Below are 20305 nucleotides of genomic sequence, written 5' to 3'. Positions count from 1 at the left end.
ATTTACATTGAGCTGACGTATTGCCACAGTGCGTACGGGGTCTCCGTGAGACTTATGCTCATCACATGTTGACGCAAATCATTTGAAATTCTCTTGATGATGATTGTGATGATGACACATTGATGATATTCTCAACCATGGTTATGTCATGACTCGTTGGATTTTATTTTTCCTTTTCCACGTATTTCACAATTATAATATACAGATAGTCCCCGAGTTACGATGGTCCGACTTACGATATTTCGATCTTACGATGGCAGTTAAGTTAAGTTGTCTCAGTGTTCAATACATGTTCAAAGTTTTTATAGCAGATAGGATTGTTTCCTGAAAAAAACTTTCTATTAAATTGCAGTTCATATCGGTAGGCTAAGAATTTACCTTGTTTTTTTTACTTTACATTTTACTGTGCAATACAGTATTGGAATTCATAAATACAGTATATAGTTGATACAGTACGGTACTGTAAATTGCTCTGTTTTGCTAAATTATCACCATTCTTTAAGACTCCTGGGTAGGCTAGGCCATCTTCGACTTACGATATTTTTGACTTACGATGGGGTCGTCGTAACGCATCTCCATCGTAAGTAGAGGACTACCTGTACATTGCTAATTTAATTGACCAACATCCCAATGCAGATTTCCTGGGTAAATAAAGGGCCATATATTTACAAAACCAGAAACCGTGCCAAATGTTATATGTGTGGGACGGAGTGTTCTTCACACGGCAGTCATATATGAAATGTTTAATCCATAGAGCTGGAATTGCTGAAAAGAGTCGAGTTTAATCTGATCATGTTGAGAGACGACAGGAAAATTACGTGGGTCAGAAGGTGCTAGTGATGCAAGTGTAAGGAAAGAGATCAAGAGAAAGGCAGAAGCAGAAGTGAGGCAATGTGATGCGATCAGACATGGTGGCCTGAGGAGTAGAAAGAGAGATGGGACAGGGCAGGGCAGCAGGGAGAACGTTGGCAAGGACAGCAGAGATCCCCACATGAGTGCGAGAAAAAAGCGTGGCAGAAGAAGTGAAGTTTAATATGAGTCACTTCGATTAGTCCATTAACTCTCTGCACTCGAAAATACAGTTTGAGCACCGTTGGTTGTCCGGATGTGAATTTGGAGCGAGGGTTCTAAGCGGTGCTGGCTCAGTTCTGTGCCATGGCATTGACCACCTGAGCTGCCCATTCACACTGGAAATTAGGAAGTTAAAGATTACCTTAACACACCCCCCTTGCATCGTTGCATGGCTACTGGAAATATTGTAGCTGAAAGGACGGTCAGTCTCTTGTGACATCCCTGTGCACCTTGGGCTACGTGGTCCCACATGGCTAATAAGCCTTTTAAGTGGGACGTGGAAAAATACAAAAATAACTTGATCTGATTTGTGTGCACGTGGGGCGTTTGCTGCATGGAAAGAGGGTGGTGTTCATTTTACATAGCTCTGAAGTAGTTATTTCAACTGACATTGCTTCGCATGATCTAATTCATGCATTTTTTATTTAGCTAATGGTTTACATGCGATCGAGGGGTATGAATTGAGCGACCTGAATTCGATTACCACTCATGGCTAACATCTGCTTTAAGTGGTATCAGAACTTGTCCTTGGACTCCCTGGGGTTGACTCAGCCTGCAAACATCAGCGCTGGGGAGACGTAAGAACTGTGTTTGCTGCTGGCCACATCACCCTATCGCCGTGCCAGAATTAATAGGCTCACGAGCAATGCTCAATGGTCTGTTAGGCTACACTTGTGTGGGGGGAGTTGTAGTGCAGAGATTAGCGCACTGCCTTAGGAACCCGGTGACCCGGGTTTCAATTTCCGCTCATGAGGACCACCAGGGACTATTATTTCAACTGTTCTTGGCCCTCCCTTAGGTCGACTCAGCCTCAAATGAGTTTCTGGTGGAGTGTGTAAACATCGCCACTGGGGAGACAATATACCGTGCTGGCCTTCATAGGTGCTCGCTAACAGTACCTGCCCCAATAGTCTATTAAGGCTTTGTCTTTGTGTGTGCAGCCAAGCAACAGTGCGGGAGTGCAGGCAGGTGGCGCTGGACCAGGACCTGCTCGAGCTGCTGCCCGGGCTCTACTACAACGGGGAGGACCAGGAGGTGCTGCAGCTGGAGTGCAGGCCCGGCTACACCTCCTCCTCCACGCACTCCTGCACTGGGGCTGCCACCGTCACCATCAAGGTCTGCCTCCTCCCATGTTCATGTTACCAGTGTGAGCAATACTGGGGTGGGTGAGTGTGGTTGCTGGATTGTGCTTCTATCGGCAAACTCACCTCTCTTGTCATGTGCGTGTACCTCCATATTAGGTTTTCATCGGACCGCAAAATCCATTGATGTACTCTCATTTCCCCATGTATATGCTTCCCACCTTCATCACCGCCCATTTACCAGCTTTGTGAAGCATGGTCAAATAACTTCTATGACCTGCAGAGCATGGGTACGTCCTCATCCAGCATTGGATTTACAAAACTGACTGTTCTTGATATGCGTAGGCTTGACTTCTGCAGCAGCCTACTCATTATAGACATTCATTAGTGGACAGCAGCAGCAGCAGCTCTGAGAGGGTTTATTCTGCTTCTCTCCGTGTGCCTCTCATCCACCGCGAGCAGTTCGAGCGCGCCTACATGAATGAGCGAATCAAGCAGCAGCTGCATGACACACGCGTGGAGGCCAAGCAGCTGCTGGCTGAGACGAGTCAGCTGCCACACCGCCGCGTTCCCGAGGCCGTCGTGCACACAGAGGAGCTGCTCACGTGAGGAATGCGCACCTGGGGTGGCCGTGTTACTACGGTTAACATCCTGGGTTTCATTTTGGGTTTTAGCCACCCGTTATTAACCCAGGTTCTCGAGTGCCGCTCGTTAATGGTCCCGGCCCAAGTCACTCGTGGCTTAGGTCGAGACCCATCGGTTTAATCGGGACTCGAACACTGAACTTCTCTCCACAGAGCCCTGATCAATGAGTACAAGGTGCAGCCCAAGGTGGGGATGCGGGAGACGGGGGTGGCGCTCTTCTACCTCATGGTGTCGTTTGTGAGCGAGGAGACGACGCGATACCCACCCAGCCGTCAGTTCCTTTCCTCCTGCCTCGAGGTCCTCGGACAGGTACAAAGCAACGCGACTCGATTTTGGACAGCATCTAAATATGACCTTGTCTCAAGACGCTGTGCAGAGACGGTGGTGGTCAGCCATGGGCTGAGTAAAAGAGGGAGGTAGGGAGTAGACCGCACAGTTGACTGGGGGAAGGGACTTCCAGATTTTTATGGCAGTAACTTATTGACTTAAATGTTGAGCATGAAATGCTCTCAGATCACATGCTGATCTTATTCATATTATTACTTTTAAATGCCTTATCTGGGGAGCAATTTGAAAATAGCCAAATAGGGATATTGTACCTGTCCGTGAACAAATAGGGACATAATTATTCAGTGATTAATTGAAACTTTCGATGGTCAACACTAATAACATGTTTTTATCATGGATTAAAATCAGTGCTTACATCCATGTATTCATGTTTTCGAAATCATTAAGGGAAATGTTGCAACCGCTGTAAATTATGAATGCCTATATCGATGGTGATAAACTGAAAAGTCATTCTGAACCGTGACAGCTGTCGGAATGTGGAGTGAGCGACGCCGTTACGTTCCTTGCGCCAAAGCTCACCGTTTGCTTGGTGGCCCACAGATGTTCATCTCTGGCGTGGAGACCGAGAGTGAACGGCTGCTGCAGACCGTGCTCAAGAATAGCTGCCTGTGCAGCCTCCTGTCGCCGCACTTCACACCCAACGCCGCCCCGCGCGCCTTCGTCGGGATGTACGGCCTCGTGGCCGCCACTCTGAGCACCGACACCAGTGACACGGTCTTCATGCTTCTCACTAAGGTGTGCGTGGGGCCGTACAAAACCGTGAGGGTCACTGCCACCGTCACTTTGTGGGATGGTCTCTGCTGGCGCTTCTGGTTGTCAGTAGTTCCAGCTGAGGCACCTGAAATTGCATACACACTAGACTTAAAATACAGAAAAATTTTTATTTTACCAAGTAAGGCCCACTGAGCCATATAGCTCTTATCAGAAGCGACCTGGCCACAAATGAAAGCTCAAAAAAGTGGCTTATCATGTGGACATTTTTAGCAGTCAAATACTCTAAACGCAATGTTTATAAATATAGAGGGAAAACCGAATGACCCGGAGAAACATCCATGTGACCAAAGGGAGAACATGCAACCTCCTAATATTACGGCATCCGGGTCAGGATGGAACCCATGACCGACTGCACTCCAGGCGAAGTAGTTAACATATCTCGACCGTGGCACCCTATTGGATAGCCAAGGTGGCTAAGTTGACTAATATCACTTCAGAACAATAAGCTGGCACAGATTAGGTCCTGGAATTGAATCTGGGTTCCAGACATTTGTGATTAAACTCACTACTCGGTGGTCTCACTTTAATGCAAAAAATGCATTAAATTAGGTTTTTCACCTATATTGGATAAATCCCAACACGTATGGCTGAATTTTATGTTTGGTTCCGATTTCCAAATTGATGAACATCTCTACATAGGAGGATGTGAGATGCTACAGCGTCACCTGCCTGAGGCCCTTCTCTTAACATGGGCTGCTTTTACAAAATTTCCTGTGACAGTTCCAAATGGAAAGATCTTTAGTTTATAACAGCGTGATTATGGTAGAGCAAGCAAAAAGTAGTTCTGTGCACAGATTCAATGCATCTAGTCCTAGCATTTCTACCATTCATATTCTTAGGTTTTTTTCGGTAAAGTCACGTAGGTAAAAAATTTTAATTAATAAAAGTAAAATAAAATAAAAATCACGACGTTTCGGAGACAACACAAGCTTCCGTCTTCAGGTGGAACCGTCACAGCACGATAGCTGTATCAAGTAATTGAAATTTTTTACCTACGTGACTTTACCGAAAAAACCTAAGAATATGTATCCTTGCAGTCACGAAAGCTTCAAATCTAGAATTTCCACCATTGTTTAATGTCAACTGATGCGTGGCCCTCCAAGGATACTTAAAAATCCTTTTCCACTCCCGGATATGGAAAAATCCCCGGCGTGGAAGACTCCGAGCCCTTGTCTGTCTTCTTCCCAGTTTGACGTCTCGCAGTGGCTGAGTGTCGCCCGCCCTCCCCTGCCGTGGCGGGGCGAGCTGCTGGCAGGTGTGTGCGCGGCGCTGTGCACGTGCGGCGCCCAGCCCTCGGCGGAGATGGTGGCGTCGTCCGGGCTGCTCCGCTCACACTGGCGCAAGCTGCTGGCGCACCACTTCCCCGACCACTATGGCGAGACTCTGCGGATGCTCGTCGATGGTGAGGGGGGGATCTTGGTGCTGCGTGAAGCTCACGTGCACGCACATGTGTTCCTTCCGTTGTGCCAAATGCTGCTGCTCTGGATGACGTGTCGAGGCTTGACCACCTCGGATTCGCCGATGAAGAAGTCATTGTAACAACCGGTGGAAATTAACTGCACCTCCGATTTAGCACGGTTGGCTACTTATGGTGTGAAAGAAGTTTAACGTACATGCATACATGCAGGATGCAATCGGTGACTTAACAAAGAGAGATGCTAAGTTGGGCTCAAGATAAATATGAGTGAAAATTATATATTTTTTTAAATACAAATAATTAATTGTTGCAGGGGCAACTGGAAAACTGGCCGTTATGGGAAAAAAGGGGTCTCACACCCTGCAAACAAGCACTTGGCACGGTTATAATTACCCAGGTTATTTTAAAAGGGTGTAGAACGTGTGCAGTGCATTTATTTGTGCTTATGTATTATAAAAAAAAACATTGGCTCCAAGACACTAAGGCATTGAGTTGTTAAAACATTCGAAATGTTTAAAATATGAATGGCACAGCCCACACTAAAGTCTTAGCGCTGCTGCCTTTCAGTATGAAAAAATATCGCGGTCTCAATACCCGTGGAGATCTATTACCCCGTAATTAACGGTCCGCCGAAGTTGCGGTGTTTTCTCTCGAAGAGTTTGACGCCTTGTTCGAGCACAGGTGGTGGCAGGTGCACTTGAGTAAACAGCGAGGCGCTGCTTTTAGAAGAAACTCCCATTCGAACAGTAACAAAACGTTTCATTCACGCTCGTGTTACGCAACGGCGTTCTCAATGCTAGGGGTGGAACGATTCATCGCCGCCTCCTTTGCCACCGGGCCCCCCCCCCCTCCCTTTCGACGCCTTTCGACGATTAACTTTTATGCTTCGTGTTCTGCATTAAATTCAGAGTATACGTTCCTTTTTAAATCCTTTATATTAAGTTCACCTGCTTGCGCGCTTACGACCGTGCAAATCTTTCGGCCGTTTTTTAACCCACTTCCCGTGATCCAATCGAGCTGACATTTTGCACACAGACTCGTTGTGCGTGACAATTTATTTTCGTGAAAAAATGTTTCCAAAATTTTCCACTTTTTAGGAAAAAAAAAATTTCATATTTAATTTAAAATAATGATAAAAATGAAACTCTTACTCAAGAAAAACAGAAATGAATAATAAAATAAAACCGATGCCACGCATATAAAGGATTTATAGTGAAAAACTTTGTTTTTACAGGTACATTTTTTTTTTGTCTTTGTTTTAACCTCTGCTTTATATTTATTCTCATTTGTCATGTTTAGTTTGTGCGAGTATTTATTGCTTCATTAGCCTCAATGTAATTTGAGCTTATCAATTGCATATACATTTCTATGAATTAGATGTAATAATTTCTCATGTGCACAATTCATATTGTGTATCATAAACATCAACTTTCATGGATTAATCGATGTATCCTTGCATGCTCAGCATCTATCCCATGCCCCCCTTTGGTGGCAAGGGGTGCCTACTCAACACTGCTGCCTCTGTGAATTCGCAATTCAGCATTTGAGCATTCACTGACGTTAATAAACATCGCGAAACTAGTTTTTATTTGTTTTTATATTTGAGCAGGTATTGCCTACTAAGCTACATAGCTCTTTCTCAGAAGCGACCTGGCAACAAATGATAGCTCAACGAAGTGGCTTATCACGTGGAAATTTATTGCAGCCAAATACTCTATCACACATATTAAAAAAATGTGGATGGAAAAACCGTAGGACCCTGAGAAAAATCCTCGCAACCATTGGGAGAACATGCAAACTCCAAATATACAGATATCAGGGTCGGGATCGAACCCATGTTCTTCTGTACACCACGTGAGGTAGTTAACATCTCGCCTCCGTGACGCCCCACGATGGTGTCGACCATTCACCCAGTGGAGGGACGGTCGGGAAGGGACACGGTATTAATTGAAGATGCCTGGGTTGCGTCGCGTAGGATCGGACGAGCAGAAGCTGAGCCCGGAGGTTTGGAGCGACGTGCTGCTCACTCTGGGCTGCACGGAGGCCGGCCCGAACGAAGCCTGGACAGCACCAGCCGCCACCATCACCACTGCGACCGCTGCCGCTGCTATCACCATTGAGTCGGACCGCGCGGGGTTGCTGTCCGACGTGCAGGTGATGTGGCACCATCTCCCAGGATTGCGATGACCGATGCGCGATGACTTTCCGCATCATTAGAATGCAACTGCTAGGGTCCTGACCCAAGCTCCTTGTCCAGAACATATCTCCCCTCTTCTTGCACACATCTTTTTTTGTGTGTAAAGTATCTTGAGTTGCCTTTAGACGCGATACACAATGGAGATAAGTTGTTGATGTTAATCTGGTGTTACAATTACTTTCTTTTCACTCCGCTGCAGTCAAATCTCGACGTTGGTATTTTAGCGTTACCACTCCTCGCCTGCGCAGCTGTTGCAGTTTCCTAACCAAGGTTGAGTTAAAACTACGAATAATTACAAATTCTCCCAGGTAAGGCCCACTTGAGCTATATAACTCTTCTTCAGAAGCGACCTGGCCACAAGTGATAGCCCAACCAAAGTGGCTTATCACGTGGAAATTTAAAGCAGCCAAATACTCCAAACACACGTTGATTCTAAATGTGGAGGGAAAAACGGGAGGACCTGGAGGAAAAATCCACACGACCACGGGGAGAGAACATGCAAACTCTAAATATACAGGAGAGGTAGTTAATATCTCGCCACCGAGTTCCGACCACGATAGCCCTGAACGTGCGGCCGTGTGCTCGGTCTGTCGCCCGCACGCCGCAGGTGCGGGAGACGATGGAGTGGCTTGCGCGGCAGCTGCTGGCACTGCGCCTCTTGCGCCAGGGCCGCCGCAGCTTCGGCCTCTACTCCGCATGGCGCCCGTACGTTCCGGCCATTGCCTCGCTCTGCGGGTTCCTGGGCCGGAACCTCCTCCGAGCCGAGAGGGCGCGGCTGGTGCGGAACGGCAAGGCCGGCACGCCCGATGCGGAGGCCGGTAAGGGGTGGTGCTAGCGGCGGCGCTGCAGGGGAGCAGGATGAGCTATTGAGCCCCCCGCAATCTGACAGACTGAGTGTGTGTGTAGGGGTGGAGGTTAGGTGTATATACAATCCAATGAAACCCAACTAAAAATCCTTGTGGGCGATGATAGAGTTGGTGGGCCAAGACATAAGTCCAATTTGCTTAATGTTAACATAAGCAACAAAGTATTTTCTGTTAATAAGAAATCCTCAATCGAAAACGTGTCCCATGTGTACCGAGTGATTCTTAGACACTGACAAACACAGCTTAAGAGTACACAAAGAAGCGTGGAGATGTTTCATCCTCCATGGGGGGCTGTAGCTAAATTAAACCAACAGGACCCTAGTGCGGCCGCTAGAAATGTCGGTATAAACGCGCTGCCCCGTTGCTGCTCAGCTCTGGGCCTGGCCGCTGCGATCGGTGTTGATCAGTTGAGCCGACCCCCCCCCCACCCCCCTAACAAATGGAGCTGTCCCACTGTGAGCTGTCACACTGTGAGCTGTCACAATACCGAGTGTTAAAACAGATAAATCAACAACTTCAAGCAGTTAAGGAAAGTTAAAATTACGTGTGCAACAAAAGAAGCAGCAATGTGGCTCATGTAGCAGTTAAGTTGTACATTTAATGATCTTACATCCTACTCCAGTGGTCTTTAAGTAAACAAGGAAATAATACACAGAAACATGTTGTGCTCTCGTGCAGCTGTTCAGTCGATTTATTCGCTGTTGACTGATCTCTTCAAACCATGGATCCTGTACTTGGAAACAGGCGACAAAAGGTGAGGCATTCTCTTTGTGATGTTCTCTTAAATTCTCTAAAGTAGTATTTTCTTCATTTGGCATATTTCTCTCTCTGGGGCATAAACAAAAACAATGGATGGCTGCCATGTGATGAATATCTCTATCGAGTTAAGCACCCCAAGTAAAAATATTATAGAAATGTGAAGGAACCTCAGAAGTAGTTCTATGATAACACCTTCCAGAGGCTGTTCTCTAATGTGGAGTGGTATTACACTACTTTCCAAAATGACAACTTAAAAAGAAATTCACTGTGGCGCACTGACTAACACACTCTACGATATACCCGATGACCTGCATTCCACTCCTGGCTCTGACTAACATCAGTGGCAAGTAATATTTGAAATGGTCCTGGGTGCTCTCTCAACAATCGTCATTGAATAACATGGAGAAGTATGGCCAAATGACCGACGTGGCATGGGGGAGGCCTTCATCTGGCAGTGGATTGGTAGAGAGGCTGAACTCTTGGTGGACTTGCACGCCCGTCGTGCGGCATGTGACTAAGAGCCCTGGTTTTGTTTGTGTGACTGCGAGCCCTGGTTTTGTGCGTGTGGCTCAAGATCCCTGGATTCGTGCATGTGGTTCAAGAGCCCTGGTTTTGTTTTGTGAGTGTGGCTCAGCCCCAGTTTTTTGTGTGCGACTCGGAGCCTCGGTCTTGAGATGATGCACCTCTCTCGTTCCGCAGTTGCCCACGGAGTTCTCCGTGGCTCGACGTTGACTCCGCTCTCGCCTGCACCATGGTCCACCTCTTCTGCGACTGCGTGCGTGCGCTGCACGAGCTCTTTGGCGGTACGTACGTATGTATGTTGAACTTCTTTCTCATAGTACGTAGCCAGCCATGCTGATCGGAGGTGCGGGGGACAGACAACAAATTAAATGCAGAAAGCAGTTCTAAAGAAATTAGTTTTCAATCTAGATTTTTTAAAATTGGTGCTGCGTGTGCCTCCCAGGTTTATTCTATTAAAATAATCGAGTCAATGAGTGGAGCGGTGGTGCAGTGGTTAGCACACTGGGCTGTAAATCGTGAGTTTGATCATTTCTGACCACGGCTAACACCAGTGGTGGGTGATATCTGGAGCGCTATTGGGCCTCTCCCTTCACCAACACTCACTCGCCTGCCTGTTGAAGTGCGCGTAAACAACCACCTTGTCCGACCTAACACGAGCGGCTTTCGTCCAGCAGCGGATTGACACATGTCTATAAAGTTAGTGTTATCATTATACATTCATGCAACTTCATTTAACGCCATCATCATTTCATTGATGTTATCAAAGCAAGCATTTTCCTAATTCGTATCTCCATTCCCATCCTATAGATATGCTGCCATTTGGAGGCAAGGGCAGCCTCTGGCTGCACTGGCAGCACTACTGCAGCACCATGGCACAGCCCGGCATCCCCGATCACGTGCTGGCTGTCTACCACTCCGAGTTTTCTGCGCTGCCCTGGGCTCACTTCCAGCCGGACATTCAGGCCATGCAGGCCTTCTTCAAGGTGAGCCATCGCATCGGTCCCGAGAGCCGCGCCTTTGCACCTATTTAATCCCCTTCTGTCAGCTGTCGGCAGGAGGTCGAGGATAAGGCTGGATGGAATTTCTTCACTCTTTCTGGTCTCTGGCTACGGCAATTGCTTCCTGCATTCCCAGTGCGTTTGTATATATGTTGTTGTTGAACTTCTTTCGCACCGTACGTAGCTTACCGTGCTAATTGGAGGTGCAGGGTAAGTACAACAAACTAGACACGAAAAGCAGTTCTAAAGAAACAAACGGTGTTCATGTACCTCCCGTACTTTAACGCTGTTTGTTTGCTCCGTATAGGCAAACGCATTTGAAAGCAGCAATAAATGAATTTCTTATGCCCATGAAAGCCTCCCTAATTACTTTGGGATGTATGGCCATTTACATACACAATTCAAAACGTGTGTCATGAAAGCAATGATCTGTTTCAATGTAATAACTGACGCACTATTACAGGAACAGTGTATATCCTACTTACGGCATGATGTTATCGTTTTTCACCTAAAGCTGGGAGAGCTATGTATTCTTCACCTCGGTTATATGTTTTTCATTGTCATCGCAAAACCCAGAATACCGTGCTGTGCATCACACGCACCCACGCTGTCTTGGTTTGTGTGATGTCGCGGATGATCGTGCAAGCATTTGGTTCACCGGTTCTCGTCAGTCGTGTCACTACCGGATTGCTGTTGTTGAGCCGAATTTCGCGCGACACAATCGTCGCTCCACGCGTGTCGCCCCGCAGGTGGAGTGCGGGGGGCAGGCGAGCTGCTTCCGCTTCCTGGGCTCGGCGCTGTGCCAGGTGAACTGGCTCGAAGTGCTGGCTGGCGCCTGGGGCCCCTTCCCGAGCGGAGAGACGTGCGCCATGCTGACGTACCTCCTGTACACGCTGGCCGCGCTCGCAAGAGAGAGCAGCTTCCTCGACGCACCCGTAAGCTTGGCATCTGCTGCTGGCTCAGCTATCGCACGGGCACAGTTACACACGGGGAGAAAGGAGACGGTTACACACAAGGTAAGGAGAAGTGGCCTCGTGGCGCTCCAGTCAGAGCCCTGAACCAGCACTTGATGAGAGCCTGAGTTTCAACCTTGCTGTGATTCAACTGGGGTCTCAAGTTTTTAAAGTTTACGTTGACAGCCCAGTCAACCAATGACTGCATCACATTTGGTTTTCCACGTAACTTGAATTGTTCCAGCGACCCATGCAGACACAGATAGTTAACCTCGAGTCCCGGCACCAAGTCGAGAAAACACGATAGAAGAAAAAGCAGCCAGCCCGGGGCCACTATCTTAACACCCCACCCAACCACCACCACTGACAGTCATCAACCACATATCTACACCGCAGTGGTCGCAAACGGGTTTTGATTCCTTACCCGTACCCGGCCGCACCAGGGTCGCAAACGGGTACCCGTACCCTACCCGATACCCGGCTACCCGTACCCGGCCGGGTATCGGGTAGGGTACGGGTACGGGTACTCGATTGCGACCTCTGGGATGAAGCCATGTTGCAGGCGCGGGTGGGTTGATTCTAGGAACTTGAATTGTGAGAAGAGACAAGACGTTGGGAAATGAGTGACAAATGGTTACTCACCAGTGACTCACGGCCTACCCGTACCCATACCCGGCTGCACCAGGGTCGCAAACGGGTACCCGTACCCGGGTATCGGGTAGGGTACGGGTATCGGGTACCCGATTGCGAACTCTGCTACACCGCCACATCAAACGTAGCGATGAGAAAGCGCCATGAGAGTCCACGCAACAAGATGCCTTACGGCAGCCAGGCCCCAGAAGAGTACCCGACAAGTTGAACATCACAATGCGACGATGCGTACACAACTATAATTCAACAAACACCACCCGGCGACTATTTTGAGCCGCGTCCTCCGATTAGCATCTCCGATCAGCACGGTTGGCTACGTACAGTGCTAAAGAAGTTCAACATACACACAAACCGGTGGCCCCCCGCTAACCCCACCGCCCCCGCACCCCGCAGGATGGCCCCCTGCCGATTCTAATGGCGCAGGCAGCCGCCTTCCCCTGGCAGCTGGTGGATCCCGCCGCATACGAGTCGGTGGCCAAGTACGTGGGCGAACACTTCCAGGCATCGCTGGTGCTGGGCGCGCCCGGGGACGCCGCCTCGCGCCTCCTGCCCGTGCTCAAGGCGGCCGCCGGGCTCACGCCGGGAACTTGCGCTGGCCCACACCCCGTAGGTGCCGGCGTGCGGCCGCAACAGATGTGTCGTCTCCCCCCTGCCCCCCCCCCCCGTTCATTCGATCGTTCATGTGATTATATGTTCATTGTGGCTTAAACAGCATGTTAAATATGAAAAGCTATCAATTCTTGAATCGAATTGTGGCCCTGAATTATTAAACAAAAATCATTAAATTGCTGAGTGTTTGCCCACAAGAAGTGTGAGAGAACTTACTGAGGAACTCTACTAAAATTATGCACGGATATTTCAGGAACCTACTTGCTGTACTCCATCTGGCAAATCAGTAACTGAGAGGCACAACTCTGTCTGTAAAGCATCACATTTGTCGAATAATTTTGTTTTTGTTTTTTAATTCGTACAAACATAAATTATCGTCAGCCATTCTCTCGCTCGATTGTTGGATGAAAGAGCTTCTCTGTGCCACTTGTTCACAACCCCCACCTCTGTACCCACCATGCATGCCTTTTGTGTCACTGCATCCCACGTTGTCAGCCTCTAATTTAAATCTTAAAGACATCCTGACCTTGCCTACCTTCAATGCTCTGGTCCGGAAGCTATTTGAATGTAGATGTCACGGTAATATCCAACACGAGTCTGCAGACACCCTGTAAAAAAAATTTCCCCTTGTGGTGTCATTAATTTAATCTATTCACTTCACCTTCTGTAAATGACCACTCTTTGCAATCCAGTGACTGGAATGATTGTTGTCATTGTATTGGCATGTGTATGTGTTCTTATGATTTTGTAATTTATAATGAACATTTTTCATTACCTCCTTGTTCCTTTCCCCTATATTTATGGTAACTTTAAATACCTTGCTTGCTTGCTTTCGTTATATCTTCGCTTTAATTGTATGGTCAACTTGACGGGGTCGACTTTGTAAAATTTCCCAAGTAGACTAAATGTATTCCCCGGTCAAACAAAGTCTCTTACTCTGACGTCAACCTTCTCGTCGTCACGCCGCTAACTTCCTCCCTGTACGGTAACACGGCTCTTTTGTTCTACAGTTGACCTTTAAACAAAACATGTTATTCACATGAACCAAATTGGACCCAGTGTTATTTTGCTAACGAGGTCGCTGACCTTTTTTTGCCGTGTGGCCACGTGGTTCCTGTAGGACGCGTTGCCCAAGTGCCGGGCGTACGTGAAGCTGCTGGTGGGGCTGCTCTCCAAGGAGATCGCTCACCCCAATGCCGCCGCCACCCTCACCGGCCTGCTGGAGGACGTCCAGAACTTCGCTCCACCAGGTAATGAGTTGGCCGGGAACCTGACCTAACAGGGCCGTACAACTCGCGTTTTGTTTAATTATATTTAGTTTATTCACGTTTTTTATAAGGCGCAGCGGACCCAGCAAAGGGCTTCGTGATTGTTGTTGTTTCGCCGATGGCTCAAGAACGAAAACAAGTGCAAGGATAAGCAATCTCCAACTGCGTTGCTTCATTGTGCATCACTGCATTGTAAGAGTAGGAGTTGGTTTTAGTCAATGAATTGTAAGTCGTTACTTCCCGATCTAATTTGTCAATGGACAGCTTTTACACTCGCTGATTGTAAGTTAAACTCTTAGTTATTTCTTGAAGAATTTTTACTATTCCGCTTCTAGCTCAAGAACCAAAGTAGTACAAGGATGAGCAATTCACCATAAACTGTGCAAAAAGTATCCCCTTTGCAAATGCAATTTGGCTTTTGTAAGAGAGTGTGACCTGACCTGCAGAGCAAGCAATAATGTGTAATGGAAAGAGCTTACAGATTGGCAACCACCACCTCACTGGCACATGGACATACACACAGAGATATACAAACACAGAGGCGCATACACAGATACACACAAACTCACCTGGTTCAGATGTAACTGGCGATTAATGCTAGCCATGTGTGAGAACTTAACTCAGGTTGCACGAACCATTGCACTCCCGCTCACCCCACAATCACACAAAAAATCCCACATTTCGCCTTCACAGAATATTAGGGTCAGAGCCGTTGGCGAGCACCTATGAAGGCCAACACGGCATGCAAGGGGTTGGTGTGGCTGGCACCACGCCTGGCTACCTCATATATTCCCTCGACCTAGAGTAGGCCAATGACCAGTGCAAATATTGAGCACTGATCTTGGCCATAAGTTGGAATTGAACTCGAGTTGTCAGGTTCGTAGCACAGTTACGCTAACCACTGTGCTTCCGCTCGCCCCACAAGCGCACAGCCACCACGCCCGGTGCTAACACCTGCGCCTTCTGGTTGGCCGCACTTCTTGGCTGGCAGGCTTGGACGTGCAGACCCTGTATACCATCCACACAGAACTGGTGGTGGAGCTGCTGGTTTTGCTGAACCAGGGCAGCCTAGAGAAGTCGGCGCCCCTCGTGAGCGGCCTGACCGCGTGGCTCGATGGGCACCCACACAGCCCACTCGTGCTGCCCGTACTCACTGCTGCTTGTCGCAGCCTGGCGTCCGTGCGGCACATGGCCGAGCTCGTTGAGACCAGCATCGCTGCACACTTTGCAGGTATCCACCCCACTGTGGCTTGAACCTAAGTGTGGTTGTAATTGTCACCATTGTCGTTGCAGTCATCATCGTTGTCACCTTCGCCACTACCAACATCACCACCATTGATCGTTCATTCGTTATCGCAACATCATCACTGCTGCCACCGTTATTATCTATTCATCATTATTTCACCTACTGCACATTGGTGAAAAAGAACTTCATAGCTCATCGGATTCCTCCAGTCTAAATAAAGGTTCTGATTCTGATCTATCCATCAACATCATCGTCGTAATTTTTCTTTGCACAATTCACCAATTCCTCGGGCGTCCATATGGGGGGCCAGGGTGCTTCACCAACGAACTTTGCTCCATTGACAACATCCCCACCTCCGTGCTCCCACAGGCATCCAGGCGGCGCAGGGGAGCGAGGCTTGGGCGCCCGTACTCTCCGCCCTGCACATGCCCGAGCTGACGCTCAAGGCGTTTGTAGACGAGTGCATGTCGCTGGGTGCGTTCCTCACGCTGCACGCCCATCTGCTGCAGCTGCAGCACCGCAACGAGACGCTGGTTTACGAGATGCAGCTGCTGTTGCAGGTCGTGGGGTGGATCGCGCGCGCCGTGCCCAAGTAAGGGAGCCGGGCAGTGTCGTGACCTTGCTTGTGCGGCCCGCTTTCCTGCATGTTGTTGTGAAAATGTGTGGTGTCGCGGTGCCAAGATGTTATCTCCCTCACCTGGTATGCAGGAGGTTGTGGGTTTGATCCCGACCCTAACGTCTGTGTATTTGCAGTTTGCATGTTCTTCCCATGATCGAGTTAATTTTTCTCTAGGTCCTCCAGTTTTTCGCTCCACATTTATAAACATGCATTTAGAGTTTTTGTTTGGCTGCTATAAATTTCTACGTGAGAAGCCACTTCTTTGAGCTATCATTTGTGGCCAGGTCACTTCTGTAAAAGAATGATGAAGTTTATTGGGCCTCACCTTGTAAAACATAGTTGAGTAGTGTTTGAGTTTGTGAGGAAGACGCTTCGTCAGGACGCGCAATTAATGCTTTGGAACCTCTCCGTATTAGTCCATGGAGCCCAGCACGTACAGGGGAATGTGAAACCCATTACGATGGTATACGGCCTTGTAGCCGGCAGCCCAGATTTGAGATGTATATGTGAGTCTATTTACAGAGGCTATCGATCAACTCCTAAAATTGCCATGGATAGAAAAATCCTATTGACAGTACCATAAAATATCACCCTGCAGTTTTCAGTCAAAGTGGTGCCTCCATGCTCAGTCAATGTTGGGCAGAGCTCATTTGCATCTATTGGTGGCCCTGAGCCAGAGGAGTCACTTCCACAGTGCTATGGCAAGGACCAGTCAGACCTTCATGACAATGACTGTTGATGTTTCGCAAACTGGTGCTTGGTTTATTGGCCCTATGAGCTGGAATTTTAACTCGCAATCCCGCTAGTTGCGAGTTATATAACAGCGTTGTTGTTGTTGGGACCACCTAAAGTCTGACGCATAACGTCGGGGATACCATTACTATTTTGCACTATTCGTGCGTTGTTGGTATTTGTAAACGGCTGTGTAAATATGTACGAGGTTTGTTTAGATGCCTTGCTTGAATTCTTGAACGCATGCATTCTGTCCTGGCAGAATGCACGACCGTGAATAATGACACTTTGAAGTGCCCCATAAGGGCATGTCCGATGCACAAATTAAAGCCAAACATTGATTTTTAGCTGGGAATGCATCTGTGAGAACTCTGCAAGTCTGCCGTTTGACCTTGTGCAGTATCGTATTGGCTTCACATCACTGTGCAGACTCAATGTTGAAGCTTTCATTTCATGAAGCATTTATTTTATTTTTCGGCCTCATGCCGTGGAATTAATACATTTCAGTTGGCAGCATTCGCAGAGAGAAGTCCGCCACCTTGTCAGGGAATGACAGTCGGCTTCATCTCGCGAGACGAAAACGATTCCCTCTCACAGCAAGTAGTGCATCACCCCGGGTTAGAAAAAGGCTCGATGGTGAAGTCACACAAGTATCACTTTAAATGTCTTCTTTGAGGCGCCGTGGTGGCGGGATGTTGGAGCGTGTTTTTAATTACGCTGAGAGACAGGAGGAACGTGTGAAACGGAGGACATGCGCAAGTTGGAGACATCATATATTCGCTGTCAAGAAAATAAGTTTGTTTTGTTGGGACACCATGCTAGTAGGGATGATGGCCAATGGTCAAGACTAATGATGGAGTACCAGTGGTAGCAGGGAACATGCCCAGATGATGTTGATCTTGGAGGCGGAATGATGAAACCGGCTCGATTGCAGGAGCTAGGATTGTGATAAATGAAAACGAATTTGGGAAGCCTTAATCTAGCAATGGATGGATCATGATTGATAATGACAAACAACAATCTCCGTCATTTTAAGTATGTGAAATACAACTGCAGTTGGTGATTTTATTTGACAAATTATGAAGTAATAGAGCAAGTAATGTAAGTGTTCTATAGCTTTGTGTTAATATTTTATGTGGCAAGGGGCAAATCTTTTTTCCGTCTGTCTATGGTAGTAGTGGCATGAATTACTTAATTGATCCGTTCATTCATCTTTCCAACTGTCCATTTGTTCAAAAATCTATCCGTCCATTAATCCGTTCTCTCGTCTGTCTCTCCATCTGTGATTATCTGCCTGTTTTTCCATCTATCCTTTTCATCGTTGTTCATCCATCTATCCATTTGTCTATCCATTCAATCGTTTGTCCATCCTTACGTCTATTCGTCCACCTCTCCCAGGACTATGTCCCAAGAGCCCAAGCTGCTGCTGTGGTGGCACAAAGCGTTGGAACTGCTGCTTTTGCAGCTGCAGCACAACAAGAAGCTGCCGCTGGGAGAGATGGCTCGCGTCCTCCGAAGCCTTGTGTCTTCCCTAACCCAGCTGGCCGAGGAGCGAGTCATGTCGGGTCTGCTCGGGGTGCTGGGTCTGGGTCACAAGTCCCCGCTGTCGCCCAGGCACGTTCCGGGGTCATTCTCTGCTCAGTGCTGTTGATCAATCTTAGTCAAGTTGCCCAGAGCCCCCAGGGGTCTGGAGGCAAACTGTATTTTCCTGTAACGATGCTGCAAGTCTTGGCCCAGCGCATAGAGCACGATTGGTGAAGCAGTTTTTACTCTATGATTCCTCCTTTACCAGTGGCAAAATTTAATAGTGGGTTTTTACCCTTTCAACTGGTACAAAAACTGACACCTTTATACAAGGCATCATGTTTGCAATAACCACAACACGACTGCTTGTGTTGTGGTTATTGCAAACATGATGCCTTGTATAAAGGTGTCAGTTTTTGTACCAGTTGAATGGGTAAAAACCTATTACTATTACTACAGTTTTTACTCATTCTGCAAAGACACAAAAAATCATGGTTTCCTCCTCCATTCCCTTAGGTACGTTGAACTTCCACATTCTTATGAAAATGGCACTATCCACAGAACAACACATATTCATACCCAGAGTAGTCTAAATTTTACCAACCTCGGAGGGATGCTTGGCCATGACGACCCATATCTTTGCAACCTAATGATACATCAAATTAGTTTTGCCAAGGAAAGATCTTTCCACTCATTGGTTGTCAGTTATGCTGCTCGAGGATTGATTTTCTTAAGAGGTTTGCAATTCCGCCTACAACTTGAGAAGAGAAAGTGGAAAATGAAGTCAATATTTTGAGAGAGGGTAACCTGCTCTGAACAGCAGACAAAACATGTTTAATAGACGTAACAGCTTGATGACCAACCTCGTACTGCCATCCGCGTCACAGTAGATATTTAGCAGGTAACAGAGAACACACAACAAGGCACGTTCGCATAAAGAAAAGTGAGAGAGTCGGAGAGGGGTTTGCACACCCATCTCCCACGAATCGCGGCTGTGCTAGCGGACGTGGCAAGGTATCTTTGGTAGCGCGGTGGTGAGCGCGCCAATTTTTTGTCGTTGCAGGTTCCGGCTGGCGGCACGGAGCATGGCCGTCTTCCTGCAGGCACAGCTCGTTGACGAGCACACCCTGCGTCTGCAACCAAGCTCCCTGCTGCAGCTGACCCCCCGCGCCGCACAGGTCCGCTCAAGCAGGCGTCTTTGAACTATGTTATCCACAATAACAGGGTTTTTTTTGGGTTAGATCACTTTAAATATGAATGTCGTTAAAGCTGCCACCACCCGACACACATTTAGTGAGGTTTGTCACGTACACAAAACGTGCCAATTTGTTACCAGTTCAGCACACCGGTGTGTTGTGGAGGGTAAACCCACAACATTTACAATTCTAGTGCCGTGACGTTTAGCCGGTAGCCGGTAATTACAACCAGCTTCATCAGGTGACAGCCAGAGCTGTGGAGAGAATCCTCCTGATTCAGTCTTAGAGGGATAAATGTGATGTCACTTGAGCCAATCAGGTGAGAAGACCGGGGGGGGGGGGGGGGGTAATGTATTCATAGAGATTACAATGCATAGCTATTATTAGTTTGGTTATTTACAGTTAATTAACATACACAATGTATGTACATCACTAATTTTAGGCGGGTCACAAAATGTGCTGGGGTGTCATCATGGCTCTCCATGCGACCCCACTGGTTTGTGCTTCCGGTCTCCAGCTCTCGCATCATCATTACCTCTCGTGTATTTTTTTAAAATCAAATTTGTCCATTTTTGTCTCGTCTCGGCGGGCCACTTCTGAGAGCCTTGTAATTCAAACGGCACGGCGGCCTAAGTCACCGCGCGGTTACATTTACCCTTGTCAAGGTGCAACCCTGCAATGGTTTACTTACGCCACACCGCTGGCATAAGAGGCTCCCAACTAGAAGGAGCTCTGGGGAGGGTATTTGCTCTACTCTTCCACACCGACCAAGATGTTGTAAGAGATAAACAATGACCACAATTTACCCCAGCACGTGACCTGCCAATG

At 47.8% G+C, this 20305-nt stretch overlaps 1 protein-coding gene across 2 annotated transcripts in view; it reads left to right on the top strand.

Moving 5' to 3' along the window:
• EPG5 (ectopic P-granules 5 autophagy tethering factor) overlaps positions 1-20305 on the top strand; it is a 47914-nt gene that overhangs the window by 26507 nt on the left and 1102 nt on the right. For both annotated transcript variants that reach the window (XM_078599861.1, XM_078599860.1), the window contains exons 28-44: positions 2013-2187; positions 2616-2758; positions 2951-3107; positions 3687-3881; positions 5109-5322; positions 7313-7491; positions 8142-8352; positions 9079-9154; positions 9859-9962; positions 10489-10664; positions 11429-11614; positions 12677-12889; positions 14013-14142; positions 15152-15391; positions 15776-15998; positions 18156-18371; positions 19345-19459. In XM_078599861.1, the coding sequence (XP_078455987.1) occupies positions 2013-2187; positions 2616-2758; positions 2951-3107; positions 3687-3881; positions 5109-5322; positions 7313-7491; positions 8142-8352; positions 9079-9154; positions 9859-9962; positions 10489-10664; positions 11429-11614; positions 12677-12889; positions 14013-14142; positions 15152-15391; positions 15776-15998; positions 18156-18371; positions 19345-19459 (2953 nt within the window). The remainder of the gene's footprint in view (positions 1-2012; positions 2188-2615; positions 2759-2950; positions 3108-3686; positions 3882-5108; positions 5323-7312; positions 7492-8141; positions 8353-9078; positions 9155-9858; positions 9963-10488; positions 10665-11428; positions 11615-12676; positions 12890-14012; positions 14143-15151; positions 15392-15775; positions 15999-18155; positions 18372-19344; positions 19460-20305) is intronic.

The sequence above is a fragment of the Lampetra planeri genome, chromosome 13, assembly GCF_965212315.1.
Source record: "Lampetra planeri chromosome 13, kcLamPlan1.2.h2, whole genome shotgun sequence".
NCBI lineage: Eukaryota > Metazoa > Chordata > Hyperoartia > Petromyzontiformes > Petromyzontidae > Lampetra > Lampetra planeri.
The sequence above is the reverse complement of the archived record's forward strand: the minus strand, read 5'-3'. Positions and strand labels throughout refer to the sequence as shown.